Source organism: Poecile atricapillus, chromosome 2, assembly GCF_030490865.1.
Source record: "Poecile atricapillus isolate bPoeAtr1 chromosome 2, bPoeAtr1.hap1, whole genome shotgun sequence".
Lineage (NCBI taxonomy): Eukaryota > Metazoa > Chordata > Aves > Passeriformes > Paridae > Poecile > Poecile atricapillus.
The window spans coordinates 62,111,873-62,130,358 of NC_081250.1; the positions used below are offsets into that span (position 1 = coordinate 62,111,873).

General features: G+C 37.8%; 1 protein-coding gene across 5 annotated transcripts in view; it reads left to right on the forward strand.

The window, feature by feature from the left end:
* Positions 1 to 18,486, forward strand: part of KIF13A (kinesin family member 13A) — a 104,860-nt gene that overhangs the window by 42,010 nt on the left and 44,364 nt on the right. For all 5 annotated transcript variants that reach the window (XM_058832501.1, XM_058832504.1, XM_058832502.1 and 2 more), the window contains exons 4-9: positions 5,030 to 5,090; positions 12,125 to 12,217; positions 12,692 to 12,872; positions 13,916 to 14,003; positions 15,282 to 15,416; positions 15,939 to 16,051. In XM_058832501.1, coding sequence (XP_058688484.1) covers positions 5,030 to 5,090; positions 12,125 to 12,217; positions 12,692 to 12,872; positions 13,916 to 14,003; positions 15,282 to 15,416; positions 15,939 to 16,051 — 671 coding nt within the window. The remainder of the gene's footprint in view (positions 1 to 5,029; positions 5,091 to 12,124; positions 12,218 to 12,691; positions 12,873 to 13,915; positions 14,004 to 15,281; positions 15,417 to 15,938; positions 16,052 to 18,486) is intronic.

The following is an 18,486-nucleotide window of genomic DNA, read 5'->3' on the forward strand; positions in this document are numbered from 1 at the left end:
TATCTTTAATGTGCTACTTTATCATCTCCCATGGATAAATTGTTTTCCCAATTCAATTTGGTAGCTCAGAAGCTGTGATAGAAAAATTTATATAAGGATATTGGGGTGCTATTTTGCTTTATATTTTGCTATTTTTGCAGACATCGCATTTAAGTGTGATTTTGTGACAAAGGTAAAACAGTTGCTCTGAGCTGAGATCTCTGAGCTGTGTCCCAGGGTCCCTTCAGATTTTCCCTTCATGCTTCTTCAGCCCTGTCATAGGTCTTGTGTGGTCACAGTGACCAACTTTATTTTCAGTTCTTTATTTGCTTCCATTGACATTAAGGTGGCTGGTATAGACTCTGCCATTTCCTCGTGTATCTCCTGTGTCACTTGTCTCTGTCAGCAGTTGTTCCCTTCCTCAGCTCTTCCTTCCTTTCCTTTTTAGGAACCAGGTAGCCCCATAAGTCACACAACCTGTCAGACTGACAGCTTCTCAATGAAAGCAAAATGTGATTAATTTGCCACCTCTTGGTCAGATAGAAATGGCTCTGAAACATTGGTCATACATCTGGAACATTTTATAGCTGCATAGACAATGTGTTAGGGATTATGTTCAATCTGGGTACTGCATTGCTAAATGCCGGAAGCCCCAGACTCTGCCTGGCCTATACTGAGGATTAGACTTCAGAAGAGTAATGAATGTGAAATTAAACTCCTTTTGAAGCTAATTATGTAATTTGGCTTAAGCTGACAGGCAGTTAATATTGGGTATGGTGCTCATTACCTGTAAGTACTTTCCGTAAGTATGCTTACATGCATAAACCCTTAAAATTATTATTTCTGTAAGCCATTGATTATGAACCTTAATGAAAACAAGTTGTGCAGAATGTTGTTTTGGCTTTTTAAGATGTGAACACCCATTTGGCTGTCTTTTTAGATTCTGTGATACGTTACTGCAGCAGCAGGCACATTGGCTCCTCTAGTTTAAAATCTAATTAAAATCTGCAATTTAATTTTAAAGCCATAGGTACAGATGAATTTCAGACAAAACTCCAGATTTTTCACTGACACATGTGATGGATGCATGGACCTGCATCCCAGTTTGCCTTCTTGAAGAAGCCATAACTTATAGTTATCTTCTTAGAAAAATAACCATCATATTATTTAGTATAACCATCTAGTTATCTTCTTAGAAAAATAAGCATCTTGAACTTCTGCAGGTATTTGCTGAAGCAGTCAAAGCCCCACATCTTTTGTTTTTCTTAAATGTTGTGGTTACCAGAACAAATATTTTGTACAATTTCTAATAGTTTCTAACACTCCAAGTATAGTTCTCTATAACCTAGAAATGGCCTACATAACTTACTTTATTTAGGCTAATGTGCATACTTACAATGACTCTGGATGTAGTAGTACCAGGATCCAGCACTTCCCAGCTAGTTCTTTCTCATCAATTTCCATTTTTATATGATTGTGCTGAACCATACCCAGTTCATCCCTTCATTCAAAATCTTAGGTTTGTAACCTTCTGCCCTAGTGTGGCAGGTTTCTGGCAGCTTCCTTTTATCTAGCTTTCTCTTTTAGATGCTAGGATAAAATATGAGATACAGAATCTTGCAGTAAATAAGGAAATTTTAAGGCTTGTTTGTTAATTCCCTCTGTTGTTTAAAGGCCCAGAAGACTATTGATGAGAATAAAGAATACTATTAGACACCTTGCAAATGTAGTTAAAAACTAATTCATATAGGATGCTTGAAGTATAATAAGTTCTGTTTGTGCCACAGATACCTCTGTTCAAATACATTTCAATAGTTTTGATATAGTTGGTAGCTACACTTTTGGTACAAGTCGGTAAAAAATTCTGCTAAAAAGTCGTTTTCAGTGCCTGATAATGCTCTGTTTGAATATTGGCTATTGAGTCTGAGACTTGAACATCAGCAGAATTTCTCATGGCTTTGATAGTCATATTTACAGGTGCATTAATACCATTTTCAGGAAAATGGATTCTGGGGAGAAAAAATTAATACAAAAAAGTAATTATTTTGCACACTTCTATAAGAAAAAAGAGTAATACCCACCACTTCCATTTTAAGGAAGAAGAATCAGTGAAGAGAGGAGAAAGGAGGGAGCACATTAGATAATATTTACAATACTTAAGTTGTTTCTTCATGGCATATGTTCTGTGTATTGACTCCAAGTATGCTTCCATGCTCAGCTTGGGATTGCTTGTTCTGCCATTCCTGCACTGGACATCAGAAAAATATAAAATAGTTTTCCTTTTTTACCATCTTTTCTGTACAAGGCTTATTCTTTCGGTAGGATGCAGATATTTCTCATAAAAGGCCTTCCTGATGTACATGTTGAAGAGCCTTGCTGATTGGGACCATGTGCCAATAGGGCTCCTGTGTGCCTTATTTTTACTCTGTTAATTGCTGTGTTTGCAATCTGTTTTCCCAAAGGTCTCAGTTGTCCATAAAATTGTTTTGGTTGGCTGAATCCTTGAAGTATAGTTGCTGTGAATGTTCAAGGTTGCTGTTTTGTCATCACTAGTCGAAGCAATGTTTAAGTGTTTGCCTGCCTGTTTTAATGGAGAGGGGAGTTTTGCTGCAGCTGCTCTGAATGTTTTGCAGATAGTGCATGCCCCAGCAGTTTCTGCCTTTTTGCCTGACACTTTTCTTTTTTTAAGTAATCTTGTTACTTCTGTTAGAGGGATTTGGCAATTTTCCAAAACAGAATTTATAAATAGACCAAATCAGTGCCCGGCTTTTTTAATGTTTATTATGGAAACAAAATAAAATGCTATATTTACATTTGTTTTATCTTAAGACAGAATTTTTCTCTTTCTATTGCATAATCATTTTTGACCTTTTGAAAACCAGTCTGACCATTTTTTACCATTTTAAGAACATCCCAAAAAAGTCTGCTTTTCTAGGAGACACACTTGGCTGCAAGCCAATATTTTAGTTTTAAGAGTCTCTTTGCAAGATCAGTGTTTAAATTAGAACTCATTGAATGATTCTTTTATCATTTTCTTTGTTAACCAAGGGAAAATGTGTAGGATAATAGATTAAATTGGCCTATAACAGTGCTGTATTGACATTTAAGTCAATGCACATGAGCATGTGTAGTTGGTAACCTTTTTAACTGCTCTGTGTGATCCACTGCAGATAAGAGTTTTAAGGGGGAAGAATGGTCAGTTTGTGATCCTTACAGTAGGGTATGGGGTTTTTTGGTAATTTAATTGCTTGCCATTTGATCATTGGAGAGACTAGGTATTGTTAGCATGTCCTGTGAGGAAAATTTCCATAGAATTGGAATATGAGAATAAAAACAGTAGTTCTTGGACAACAAAAGTTAGGAAAAGGGTTATTGTTCTTACTGATTACATGGTTTTATGCCTAGATTTGATCATCAAATGCACAAAAGGTAATTTTAAATTCCCCCTACTTATGTAAATGTCTGAAGATAAGGTGGAGTAACTGCTGCATTTTACTTGCAGTTCAGTGGCCAGATGCCATCTTTGACTCAGTCACATCAGGGAGCATCCTGCTTCATGATGATGTCTGATTCTAATTGTGCTGCAGTGACTCAGGCCTCTCTGTTAGATTATTATTATTATGGGTTTGTTTGTTTGTTTTTTCTTGAGAAGGGAATTCCAGAACTCTTCACTTACAGACTAAATGTTGTCTCAGTATTAAGTCTTCTCTCAGACCATTTGATGTGTTTTGCATTAAGCTGGAAAGGGAAGGAGGTGAGGTCACTGTGCTAACCTGGTGTTATCTTCTGTAATATTTGCAGCAGTGGGCATCTTGGAAACGGTTAGATTGCAACATATCTGTAGATTATGTTGTGTAGTAACTTTGAATAGCTGGGACTTTAAGATGGTCTTTATCCCCAAAAGCCAAACAAAAATGATCCACCTTCTTCCTCACCTCAGGATTTGTCTCTAGGGAATTTGCATGTTTTGGCCAACAGCCTGTGGCTCTCGCTCTACACTGACATGCGTAGTTTGTCTCACAAAGGAGATCTGTTGGATGACCAGGCAAAGAAAATCTTGACCCAGGCAAAGTTTTATTAAAACGGTGGTTGGAGTTCTTCCCCACCTCTTGCGTTCCCCCCCGCCCCCGCAAAAACCCAAACCAAATAACAAAACCAGAATCTATACTGTTAACTCATCCACAGTTTATCATGGCAAAATGTGGAAAATACACTGCAGCTTAAGGTGTGTTTGTAGCAATTTAAAGCTGTAAAAAGAAATGTTAAATGTCGGTCATGATGTTCTGGAATGTGCAGGAAAAAAAACTTGGATCAAATCCCAATGTGTTAAGTGGTTTTACAGGACACTGTTACAGGTTTGCAAGCCCTCTGAGTGCACTATTGAATGTCTTTCAGTTTCTACCACTCTGGATCTCTTGACTGAAGTGATACTAAGTTTTTTCAGTAGAGCAGGCACTGATAGCTTGTTTCTCTAATAGAGCTACATCTTCCATTTGTAGTTTCTGAGCCTCCTCTGATGGGGTGCAATACTGTGCTCTTAGTTTAGATGGATAATCTAATTCTATTTATTTGCTCCTGAAGTCTTGTAAGTAGTCATACTCTTCACTGAGTATCAGAAGTCCATCCCATGGTAAAATTTTGGTGTGTATTGTGCTGACGTTTGCTAAATAGTCATCCCACCAATTTCTGTATATTGAGTTCTTGTGCTGCTGTTTTTTTACTGTTAACAGAAACATTTACCACTGTTGGTGCCTGGAGAACAGTGGAGTTAATTATTAGGTTTCATCTGTTTTTTGAAACCTGTATTAGGGAATGGAGTAAGGAGTAATCTGTATAATGTATCTTACAGATAGATAAGAAGTATTGGGCTTTGTAACTCTCATGATTAGACAAAAGTATTCCTGCCGATTATGCCTTTTAACATTTCTGATCTAGGATCTGCAGAAATAGTAGAGCTCAACTGCAGTTACGCTGTCATGGATTTGTACTGCTTTAAAACAAAAGTGTTGTAGCCAGAGTTCCTAATTTGTCTTTTTATGTGCTTCTACAGGTGTTTGCCTTTGATCACTGCTTCTGGTCCATGGATGAATCAAACACCACAAAATATGCAGGTAAACTATTTTCTATATGTTAGACAGTGTAAATAGTTTGAGAACATACAGGAGTTTGGCCCTTTGTTTTGAAGTTGGTTTGGGTTTAGGTTTTTTTTTTGCATTTTGCACTGTAAAGCTCAAGTGACTTCTTCCCAGAGGCAGACTTATTTTTAGAGAGATTGAGTCATCTGGGTGCTAGCCCCTCAGCTGAGAAGGAATGCAAGTTTTCAGGTACCTGGAACACTGTTCAGGAGGGATGCTTTTACATCTTAGCTATAATGTTTGGGTTTTTTTATCACCTGTAAGTACCTTTTGTCATTTCTGTCACTTAAAATTTCATTTCTGCACCAGCAATTACTTCTGACTGATGCTAGTGATGAATGTGTGTGTTTTCAGTGCTTTGCATCTCTGTGCACGAGATGGGAATAAAGCATGTTCTCCTTAGACAGTGTGGTTATCTCAGGTCTTTCAAGTGATTCATAAGTCTGAGTGTTCAGATCCCTAGTGTGTTTTGAGTGATCAACTTTGTGACTCCTTCCTACCAAAAACTGGATAATCCACGCTAGATTGTAATCCTAGCAGTTTTATCATAACTGGATTTGTCTATTAGTATATTCTTATTCTATAAGATAACTTGTTTTGGTAGAGAGAGCTCTGAACATTGGGATTTCAAGGCTGTGGTCCATGGAAAGGAAATAAACCCCAAGCATAATCTTGAAAGATTATAGGGTTCATTACCATGAAGTTTAAGATCAGTGATCTCATAAATGAACTGCCATATACGTGTATTAAAGATACATCTCTAACTACTGTAGGCTCTTGTATGAAATCCCAGATCTTAAGGACTGCACTTGGTAATAGGTTCTGCTATGTTTCTCAATTGCCTGAGCAAAGAGAGGCTTCTTCAGGAAAAAAAGTTTTTCACTGGTTCAGCTTTCAAGAGCTGCATTTACACTGAGCAGTTGCACCACACAGTATTTGTATCTCAGGCTGGGAGAGCCATTGGAGCCCACAGCACCTTCTTCTGTGCCTGCACACCACCTATTCCTTTAAAAGGAAGGAGGTGATGGTGTGCACCCATATCTTGGCCCCATGTGCATGTGGGAGCTACACCTGTTGGGCACACCGTGGCACTAACCCACAGCAGAGATGGGATAGACCCAAGAAACACTCCTAACCAGTTAAACTTGTTTCTGTCTCGGTTCAACCCATCTCCAGGTGAATTCAGTGGGGGTTCTAGATGTATTTATTTTTCATTTGAATCAAAGCTAGATCTCTAGTGTGTTTCAGAAGTTGTAAGTGGATTTGTCTTACCTAAGGAATGAAGTTGCATTATCTGTATGTAGATAAACCTCTTGTTGCACTGGTTTCTAGAAAACGGTGCCTCACATCTCTTCCATTTTTTACTGGCTAGAAAGTTAAGGGGTGATTTTTTTTTTTTGCCTATTCCAGTTAATATTTCTGCCTGGGGAGAAAAGAAAACCAAAACTGGTTTTTGGCTTTGGATTTTTGATTTGTTTTTTTGGGCGGGGGGATGTGCTGTTGGAGTTTTTTTCTTGGTGGAAGGCTGTGTGGGAGGCTTTGGTGGTGATTTTTTCTTTTTTTTCTTTTCAGAAATATGCTAAGAATGTGAGCTTAAAGACTTGCACACAAAAAACAATAGTTTCACTGATTTTGTTGTTGTTGAGTTTGTTGTATGGTCTTGAAGCTATCTTATGACTGCCAGTCCTCCTTCTGTTCTAGAACATAATGAATTTGATACAGTATCAAAACAGAAGTAATTAAAAACCAAACCCAAAGTGTTTCAGGTGTAATTTACTGGGTTGTTGGCTTGTTCACCTGCTTGAGCATGAGCTGATGCTATCCTATACAGCAGTAGCATTTCTTGGTTTAGATCCAACAAAAAATGCTGATATAACAATATTTCAGTTTTTATGTATTGTTAATGTTAATCTCCTTAAGTCTGTTTTCACAGCTTGGCCTCAATGTGCATATTTGTTAACTAAAAAAAATTACGGTAACTGGAATTGCTTGGGATATCTGATAACTTCTTTGCCTCATGGAACAAACCTCCATTGTCCCAGGCACCTTGCAAATAACCCTCTTGTCTTACATCCAGAGACTGTTAATGCTGTAATAGTCTTTGGTACAATCTTAGAGTCCAAACAAGCCATCTGACCATCTGACTTTTGGAGCTAAACTGGTATCTCTTGGATGCTGGACTACAGAAGAAATGCTGATTTGGAAGCTAGGTGTATTAAACACTCCCTGGCCAAAGCAGCTTTCTGTGCATGTGTAAGTTTAGTGTCATTGCCAAGAGCAGAGATGAGTGGCACAATTAAAAGGAAATCTGTGAAGCTTGAAAGCTAAGTCCAGACTGCTTGAAAATGTAAGTTGTGTATGAACTTTAGGCTGAAGTAAAATTCTTAGAAAAGGCATGTGTGACAAATTTAGTTCCTTGAAAAACCCTTTTATCTCTACTACAGAAATACAGTGGAAGATGATACAGTGAAATGTTTGACAAGTACTAGGCTACCCTATCAGTCATTGCTCTCTGTGCAAAACCAAATGTGCTCATCTTGCATTATGTTGAATGGATATATAGTTGTGTATATCACACTGTATTAAAGATTTGCTGATTGACAGGTGGGTCGTGAGAACACACAGAATGGTGTGCACCACAGATAGCATATGTGGGTAACACTTCCTTGCTGTTATTTTTTTAATGCCCACAAACCCAAAGTTTGTCAATTTCTGGAAATGCACATTTGTTACAGGATCTTTAAAACTATCACACATGGTCAGACTGGCTTTATTTCTCACTTTATTGATTAATTTATGCTACCAGCACTTACTGAAATTGTTTGCTCAAGAGCAAAATTCCTGTTTGGATAAAGTTAATTGCATGAGTACTTGAAAATAATTCTGAGTCTCTGCGGGTGTAGAGCTGACCCTGAAATGGTGTTAGCCATCTTTCTTTTATGAGAGATCTTCAACTTATTTGGCTGAACATAAGGCTTATTTTCTTTGTACTAATTTTCTTTCTGTACTTATGTTCGGGAAGTACCTACCTTATCTTTCCAGCACTTGAAAATATGGGTATTGTTGCTGTTGGCAGCAGAATTGCTTTTTTAGCAATTTTTTTTCTGTTGAAATGGAAACTCCAGTCTTAAATTCTAAATGATCCAGTGATATCACCAACAGAAATAGTGAAGGTAACCTTCATGTGACAAAAAACTTGTAGAGGACATCTTTGCAGCTGTCCTTGCAGGGCTGTCTCTCAAAAAGACAGCAGAAGGTCTGGAGTAGAGAAGTAAACTATTAAAAGCCTTTGTGGAACCGGTGCTCTGATCTCTGCCCCCCAGGATAAGGGGACTCTTTAACAACTTTATCTTGTGCTAGAGAGAGCCCCATCCAACCTGTCCTGGAACACTTCCAGGGATGGGGCTTCCACAGCTTCTCTGTGCCTGTGCCTCATCACCCTCACAGTAAAGAATTTTTTCCATATCCCATCGAAGCCTATACTCTTTCAGTGTGGGGGCTTTTTGTTTGTTTGGTTTTTACACTGAATATTGATGCTGTGCATTTCTGAACAGTTTGTGTCTGTGTTATTTCCAAGCAAGGAATGGTTTGTGCTGATCATCACATGCTAGCTCCTGCACCTTTTTTCTGAAATACGTAGTTAGGTGTTTGGTGAAAATATGGATCTCTCATTGGGAAGGGGTGAAAAAGAAGTCAATGAAGTAGTTTGTGAAGGGAGGAAGAATTTGGTTGTAGGACAGAATGAGTTTGCCTTGATCTGGAAGAGGGATGAGCTTTGTCTATAGGCTGCAGAAGAGGTGTTTTGAGAGTAAGCAAAATAGCTTATTACCATTTGTTCTTGACTTGAGTGGGTCAAGAGTCAGTTCATGGGTAAAGGACACACCTGCTTGCCTTGAAAAGCTCACAGAGACAAATGACTTCTTGGCATTTTGGTGAAGAGGAGGATATTGAGAAATTCTCAGAGATGAGAACAAAGGATTCTTTTTACAAGCCTGGACAACAGTACGAGCCTATTGAAGTCTGCAATGAAGTGGATCTTTAGAAGGAGGAAACAAAACCCTTCAGTTGGGGAGGGATTCAAGAGATGGCATAAATAACTACTGCAGCACTTGGGCAGGTCCATTCCTAGGACCCCATGCTGTTTTGACTTGGATTTTTTGTAAACTCCCTAACCTGCATCATGTTTGGCCTGAAATCTCAGCTCTGTGTTTCTACAGGCTCCTCAAGGGCCATACACCTGTCTTTGAGCTAAACTGTAATTTTATAGGAAATATCATACTGACTACAGCACATCAATTTTAAAAGGAAGCAAACCAGGCAATTGGCTTAAAGAACTCTACCCTTCTACCCTCACGAGAGATAGTGAGTTGTGGATTTTGAGCAGACACAAGTGTCTTGTCTGTAGGTTTTTTTTTGTAGTTTTGACTTAACATTGGAGCTGTTCCTGGTCTGCAAGAAAAATTCACTGGACTTTGCTTCCCTTTTCTCAAAAGGATGGGCAGAAGGGAGATCCTGGCCTGTGAGAACTGGCAGCTCATTTGCTTACCCTGAGCTCTCTGGCAGCCTTGGACATGCTGTCCCAAGCTTGCCCTTGTTCTGAGCGGAAGGTGGGAGAGCGGATGGATGTCTTTGGCCTTTAGGTGCCTCTGTAAGATGCTAAATTGTCTTAGCCAGCTGGAAGATTGGGAATTCCCATCTTAAAGACAGTAAGGGTTAATGTAGGGGAAAGCCTCCTGTTAGGCTTTTTTTTAACTTCTCCCATTTGCTGAAAATAAAGTCATAAGAAGCAGTGAGGTTTCTTAATGAAAAATAGCAAAATATAATGGATGACATACTGCTACTCTCAGTGCATTGCAATTGCAAGTTTATAAAATATCCATAATTGAAGTTCAATATCTTGTGTTCTTTTCTGTGAATGCACTTAAAACTAATTCTTATTTTATTCCATGATCGTTTGACTGGTTACTATAAACAACACTCTTTAATGACCCGTTTGTCTATGTTGGTATTGCTGAGCTCTTCAAATATGTAATAAAAAGATCATTTTAGAGTTATATATCAGTATCTCATTGGTTTTTTGTTTGTGATGACAGTCTCAAAATTTAGTATCTCCTGAAAAATAAATCCAGCTTTGCCAGTGAGATTTAAAATGGATTCCTTCCCTGATATTTAGCAGTAAAGGTGTCTGTAGGTCATCCTATGGTCGTTATGACCATGCAGTTTTAAAACACTTTGGTATTTGCTTTTTTTCCTCGTTAGGAAACATGGAGGTTACTGGATTATTGCTTGTCAGAAGTGGGTGATAATAGCTTTTTCCTCTTCTGACAAATGGCTTTGTCTTCCACTCACAATCACTATGTAATGTGTATATATAATTTATTTTTCTTTTAATATTTATACTCAGCTTCAGTCTTTGCTTGATTTTGTGTTCTTGCTCAGCAAGTGGCTCTTTCAGGAGCTGGTTAGAAAGCAAATTTTTGTTTATTCTACATTCTTATTAAATCTTCTGCTGATATATTTCATTCATCAGTAGCTGAACAGTCTCTGTTTCCAAGTTGTTGAACAGTGCTGTCTCAGCATAGATATTATAAAATGACCCCTAGTTGAAGGAGAAGTGACTGAATGCACGTGGTGAAGTAAATGGAGTTACTCCAGAATACAGTGGCTTTTCCTCTGATTTTATTTCCTATTTTCAGCATTTCTGAACTGTGTTAATCCAAGTCCAGTGACACTTTGGAATTTTAGAAATCCACCTAGAAAGATACACAAAGACCATAGTGCATCGCTGCACTAGTTTTTCTTTCTAGGAGAAAAGAAATTAGATTGTAATTAAAGGAAAATGAAAGTAATGTACTTTCTTGTCCTATTTACATGTCTCTAAAACATTCTGTAGTCATTCCAGAGGTGCCTCTGCAGGAATTCTCTGGACTATGGAATGTAGATGTTCTCATAAATAATTGTGTAGTGCGATTATTTTTCATGCCAGTATATGCCATTTTGAGAGTACAGAAGTCACCACTGCATTCACTGTAAGAAATAATTTCTCCTTACTGGCAATTGCTGAAACTCCCATACCAAGATGAGAGAGGCAGCTGATCACAGGTGTTCATCCAGTCACCAGGCAGTGAATCTAAGTTTAAAACCATACACCTGAAGGTGAACAAATACTATCCTTAGCTCAGCTCTTCTTGTTTTGGGTGTACACACAGCTGGTGTAATTGTCTGATCAGAACTCAAAGCAGACAACACATTGACCCTCTTTGTGGTGTACAAATCCTGGGCTTTCCTATTAAAAAAACCAAACAAACATAGTCAACCACTCTGGTTATTTTCATCTTCCACATCTGAAAGATTGAAGTGCGTCTAAAATCTGCCTGGCTTAGGGACACAATTTTCAGACTATGAAATTTTGCAACTGATGTTTCAAATTATGGATTTGGCAAAATATGTCCTCAGACTTCTCTGTTGAAGTCTCACGACCTCCTAATATACATTTTCTTCCTGAATATCATTGGAATGCTTTTATCTTTGTTCCAACATCTCCTTGCACAGGGTAAATTGTAATAGCTTACAGTGAAACTTGAGGCCAGTTTCTAAGAGAACAACTACTTGTATTCCTATGTGCCCCTAATGTCCCAGCTCACCAATGGGTTTCATTGAAATTTTGTTAAAGAACTCTTTTGGATATCTTTTTTGATTAAATAATACATATTAATTGCAGAAAATACACTGAAATAATAAAAAATTTAGATGTCTGTACTATTTTCTAAGCATTCAACTTCTGTGACACCTTTTGAAGAACTGCTCACTTTATAAGATAATCAGCAATATGTTTAAACACAGGTACCAACAGTTTTGATCTTATCACTCAGCTGTACATGAATCACATATTCATTAATCGGTGCTCTCAATAGTAAAAAATAATGTGTGCAAACCTTTTTTTATTCTTGTTCTCAGTCAATTTTAGTATTTTATACAATTAAAAATAAACAAGCCCAATTATTTTCTAGGTCAAGAAGTGGTGTTCAAGTGCCTTGGAGAAGGAATTCTGGAAAAGGCCTTTCAGGGATATAACGCTTGTATTTTTGCCTATGGACAGACAGGTGAGTACCCTAAAGGGGGAGAACACTGTGCACATGGGAAGTGAGAACAACAAAAATAAATATTAAGGTAGATAACATTTAAAAATGGTATTTTGAAATACGATATTTCATATACATTTAGTACAAGCAGTGAGAAGTGAATTCTAAAGATTCTAAAATTCTGTCAGTATGATCCTGGTTGCTACCTGTTGGGGCCTCTTAAAGCCTGAAAGGAGTAGTTCCTACTGGAGACTTATTCAGTTTCTAGTGCTGAAGTGTGTTCCAAGGGCTCCCAAGTAGCGTCCCTACTGAAAGAAACCTTCAGGATAATTTCTCTTGTTTACCTTGTCCAAAAAATATGCTATCTGTGTGGAATAGCATTGTTCTGGTACATGCTCCTGGAGCAATAAAAAGAGAAATAAAATGTACTTCTTGAACGAATGAGTAATTAAGAAATTATATTCTAAAGCATTTTCTTCTCCTTTTTTCTTTTAGGTTCAGGAAAATCCTTTTCCATGATGGGCAATGCAGAGCAGCTGGGTCTGATCCCACGGCTCTGTTGTGCTTTATTTCAGAGAATCTCTGTAGAAGAAAATGAATCTCATACTTTTAAAGTTGAAGTGTCCTATATGGAAATCTACAATGAGAAAGTCAGAGATCTGCTTGACCCAAAAGGGTGAGTATCTTCACTTTACCCCAGAGCCTTCTGTACTTTTGTCTAAAACTCTAAAAATAGGAATTGATTTTGGAAGTCCCTGAGAAATTTTTTTCAGAATGTATGTTTATATGACTTCTTTAGAGAGGATTAGATATCAAACACCTGAAAGAGGAGAATATTCAGGTGAAGCTTGTATATGAAATAGTAACTGGTGTGATTAATTTAAACATTAGGATACCGGCCTACTGATGCAAACAAATACTGTGTGAAGTACTTTACCAGTACTACACCAGAAAGCAAGACCACATACAAATAAATTCTGGGGTATTTTTGCTGGATGATCCAGGCAGTATTTGTGTAGGAATTTTTGTCAGCTAGAAGAAATTCGAAGCTTGCTCCTTATGGTTTAGATGCTGAACTTCTTTGAATGTGGAAAGGTGACACCTTAGAATGTACTTAGGAATTCTTCTGTTTTGTTTACACAGAAATAGTGGTCAAGCACGCTGGCTTGGAGATGTGTATACAGGAAGTAGTTTGATAGGACTTTTTCAACTGAGCATTGATATATGTGGTTTATATTTCAATTCTTGAACATAATTGCTGAAGGTGTTGTATGCAAGATAGATTTCAGACTTACTCAGTATGTGTCAAAAAAGTGTAGAAAATGTGGGAAGAATGGAAGCTTTAGCAGCTGTAGCAAATTGCTGGGGGGGATTTTTAGGGGTTTTTTGGGTGGTTTTTGGTTTTTTTGTTGTTTTTTTTTTTCCCCTCAGCATTTTTTCTGCCAATTAAGACGTTTCAGGTTTTGTTCCAGCCACAAATACTGGAGTGGGAAGATGCATTAGAAATAATTTATGTATATAGATCAAAACTGGTTAGATTGGTTTGAGTCTTTGTTGTCTGAGTTACAAATTCTGGAGTGCTTTCTTCTTCCTGTTACAATTAAAAAAGACATAAGTTGACTTCTGCTATATAAGAGGTACTTATTTCATATTAGGTAATTTTTGGATATTATACTGGCTAATTAGTAGATTGTGCATGAGGTGTACTTTATTCCACAGAAGTCGGCAGTCCCTCAAGGTTCGCGAGCACAAGGTGTTGGGTCCATACGTCGATGGCCTGTCTCAGCTGGCTGTTACAAACTTTGAGGTAAATCTAAACCAGGGGCAAGTTTATAAATAACACTTATGTCCACGAGCAATAGGAGTCTCAGAAGATGTAAACTAATGTCTATCTAGATATTTTGGTTCTTGGGTGTTTATAGTCTCTGGCAATTGCAAAGATCTTCTCTAATTCTCTGGGAGTATTAATTTCATGTGGAAGCACTAGGTTTGCCTTTACGTTAGTTACAAATCTAGTAGAGGTATCTCATTAACTTGCAGTTTCACTGCATATAATATATGCCACAAACACTGTTTACTTGACACTGGAAGTATGAGGATACTATAAGAAGGATATTAGTCTTCCAGCATGAATTTGACTTTGTTGTTGAATACCACATTCTGTTTTATATGGGTGTATATGTAGGTTATTCATAACTTAAATCACAGCAGCATCTAAGCCCACATGATTTACCGGAACACATTCAAATAAGTCAGTATTGTGGAAGCCAATGAACCACTGTAGGCACAATGGAATTAACGAAAGCAGTGCAGTTTTATGAATTGTGTGGGACTTTCTAAGAGGAAACTGATTTGGAAGTTGTTTGTAAAAAATTATTTGTGTAGTGTTACCTTTTATTTTTTATGTTTTGTTTCTTTGTGGTTTTTTTTTTATTTTTCTGCAGCATCTGTGCATATTAGTTATAAAAACTGCTTTTGCAGATTTTATGGCTAATTGCTTATTTTGAATGCACATCTCCTTTGTGCAAATTCTAGTACATGTTGTTCGTGCTTCAGTTCATGCATCAGGTTTTGGCTGATGACTTCTGAAACGGTTTTGGAAGACTCAGCAAGCACATATATCAGGCTCTGCATAGTCATCTTTGTCTTGCGCATGTGGGAAGGTACAGGTTGAAGTGAGGTAACGTTTTGAGCCAATTAAGTGGAGACAGTATTAGTGTAGGTCAGTAAAGAGGTGCCCTGTGTAAGTGAGTCTGTGCTGGCCTGATTCCTGGCATTAAACAATATGATTTGTAATGTGGATGTCACCAACATATTTCAGCAGCAGATAAGGAAAGCATGCATTGACTGTAGTTGCTGGGCTTTTAAGTGCAGCACTTAAAACAGAGGTATTATTTAACATTGTTCTATGGATTTACAAGCCTCTGTAGCAATACATTTCAAAATGTGCAAAGAATTTTCTCATTACTTCTACCTTCCCTTCTTCCTCTCTCCCACACACCCTTCCATCTAGATGGGGATTTTGTTTAGCAAGCACAATACTCTTCTTTTATCCTAGCATCCCTTTTTACTCTTTTTGCTCTAGGATATTGAGTCACTGATGTCAGAGGGAAACAAATCACGAACAGTTGCTGCAACCAACATGAATGAAGAAAGCAGCCGCTCTCATGCTGTGTTCAATATTATAGTGACTCAGACACTCTATGACCTGCATTCCGGTGTATGTATTTCTGTTGATTAATTTATGGACTTGGGGTGGGTTCTTCTTCTTCCTTTCTCTTCCACATACATTGTCTGTTTACCTGTGCTTCGATTTTTGGTGCCATGGAGTCCAGTAATCAAGACTGAGAGAACCCTGAGTGAGGAAGCACACCAGATTAAAAAAAATAGTTGGATCACTTTTTAAGATCATGTTGACACCATGAGACCTTCTTAGGTCTTAACTGTTGCTGGAGTTAACATGTTTTAATGGCCCACACTGCCATAAGGTGATTGATGTTACCACATAGCTGATTCTGGTTACTTGATGCTTCAGGCCTTTACTAGAAAATATATGGGTGACTTTTAAAGATCTGTAAGACCTCTGGCAATTTCTTCTTCTCTCATGTCTCATATGTGATGAGACATAACTTTTAACACATGTTATTACGAAGAACAGTGTTTCATGGTGCCAGCATCAGGCGTGTTGGTGCTTCATGCCAGTGTTTCTTAGCTGTTGTTCTCCCATGTCCCATCTGTGCAGAATTCTGGAGAGAAGGTCAGCAAGGTCAGCCTGGTGGATTTGGCTGGGAGCGAGAGAGTGTCCAAAACAGGAGCTGCAGGAGAGCGCCTGAAGGAAGGCAGCAACATAAACAAGTAAGACATCGGCATACGCATGCTGCAAACCCTACTCTTGAAGGAATCACTGTTGGTTCCCTGGCCTCCTCTTGGTGTGCTTGTCACAAGTCAGCTCAAATGAGCTTCATCAGGAGCAGTTCAATATGGCTCTTTCAGCTGCTCTGTGCTGAGCAGCATGTGTTTCCTGACATTGGCATAGGGATCCTGATTCATACTTGACTCAGATGAGGGCTATATGAATTTTATCTGGAAAAAGTGACAGCAGTGCTCTTTAATTAAGCATATACCTTTTGTGATTCATTTATACACCCTGTCCCCAGGCTCATGTGTTTGTCTCATCATCTGCTTAAGGAAGAATGCAAAGTTGCGGAGTCTAATGGCTTTGTTCCAACATGAATTAAAATATGTAAGAGTATAATGCACAGTTTGAGAAAATCAGATCAGAATGAAGCTGTGTTGGTTTAGCATTGCCTTGGGCATTTGTGCTCAAGCAATGACAAGTTTCAAAGCATGTTTTTAGCCATAATTACTGTGTTGCTGTCCAAAAGCAGGAATGTGGCACACTGTTGCTGTTGTCCTAAATATACTAATTTTCTGGGAAAGAAAGAGTGTAACTGTTACATTAAAAGCTACTTCTTTTTCAGTTTATTTCAAAATGTTATGAAATGCTTTGGTATTTTATGTTAACAATGACAGCACAATGTGTGTATGAACAGCACCCATATTTACAATGATTCAAATTTACCTCTTGTTAATTCAAACATATTTGCTCTTTCTAGTTTAGTTTCTAACCTACTTTGTATTTAATGCATCATGTTGGTAGTCACATTGGCATAGTTCTTATGAAACAAAACGATGTGGCTGTCTTTGCTTAATGGCAGATATTGTAACCTTACCCCACAGGTTCCTAGTTAAATTCAGATTGGTTTTGCTAGAAACTGTATTTGTAGTTTGCATAAACAAAGGTGAAATTAAATGTTTCTTTCTAATTCTTGGAAAATAATTCAAATGCCACCCCTCCCAACAGCTATTAACAAATTGAAAATATAACTACAGATATAGAAAGACTTCAGGTTTCTTTTTCCTTTTAGGATATTTATTCAGCGTTAAACTTTTATGGTATCAATGCAGTAGGAGAGGCTTGTTTTGCCCATGCTGAACCTCTTTGGCAATACAGAACTTCAGATAAAAGCACTAAACATTTCTGTAAAAGTATTTAAAAAAAAACTGGACAGCTATACATTTTGCATTCAATTAAATTCTTATATGATACAAATCTGTAATACTTAGTCCATTTATTTAACATTCCCTATTTGAAATCCCTTTTGGAACTGATAGGTGAACGAGAATTCTTACTGCTGTGCTTGGTGTCTTCTGTTAGAGTTTTGCTGTTGGAGTTTTAATGAAGTCTGACTTTTTTAAGCCTCAAAATAGATGTACATGTACATGTTTAGTCAGACTAGTTCTTCAGAGAACATTGTGTGCAATCTTCATTAGGGTGAGATGCAACTTATCATTAGGAAAAGGTGATACTTTTTTCTGGAGTGATGGAGTATATTTAAACCATATACCATTCTATGTCAGCTCCTTTTCTTATTATTTTTATTCTATAAAAAACCCCAGTAACATATATCAGTGGCATGTGTTATGTTTAATGAGATAAAAAATGGAGCTGCTGGCACGTAAACTTGCTGCTTGTTTTATAATTTATTGCCTTGAAGACGAATGTGGAAATAATGTGCCTGTTGATTTAGTGTCTGTACCATTTGTTTCTGATGAAAGCTGGCTAGAGCTGTGGCTAGATGCCACCTTGGTCCCATGACTTTTCTTGTTGAAAACATTCATTCTTGATTCGGGGGCAGCATGTTGCAGAGGGGGGCTGCTCTCTCACTTACTGAAGCAACTGAGAGTTGTGTCATTTTGTGTCAACATCTTCCTCAAGAGGTGTCTTCTGTTTTTTGTTCCTCAGAGCTGATGCAGAGTTGCCTTGGTAAAGGAGGTTTTTGGGAGATTTGGCATACCTCATAGAAAAGTTGGATATGTTTGTTCCTCCCCAGGATGTGCTAGTTCCCATACCCAGTGTAGAAAAGGAGGTGCTTAACAACTCTTTGTGGTGTAGTCAAAGAACTTCTAGAACGCAGTAGTAGGAGGAAGCAGAATAAACAATCTGTCAATTAGTGGCTACCAAAAAAAGTACTTTGAGCAGTCTGCAATTTTACCTCTGATTAGTAAAATCATAGCTGTTGTCATTTTAACTTTAGAATATGAAAAGAAGATGTAGGCAGGACCAAGGAATGAGTTGGGACAAGTCTGGCTCCAAGCTGATTTAAGGGAGGGTTTTAGTATTCACAGTTAACTAATAGAAAAGTGGGTTCTGCTCATTGAAGAGTTTGGTTCTAAATTGTACAGAAGTAGCTTGAAAAGGTGTCACTTAGGGACAGAGTTGTAAGCCT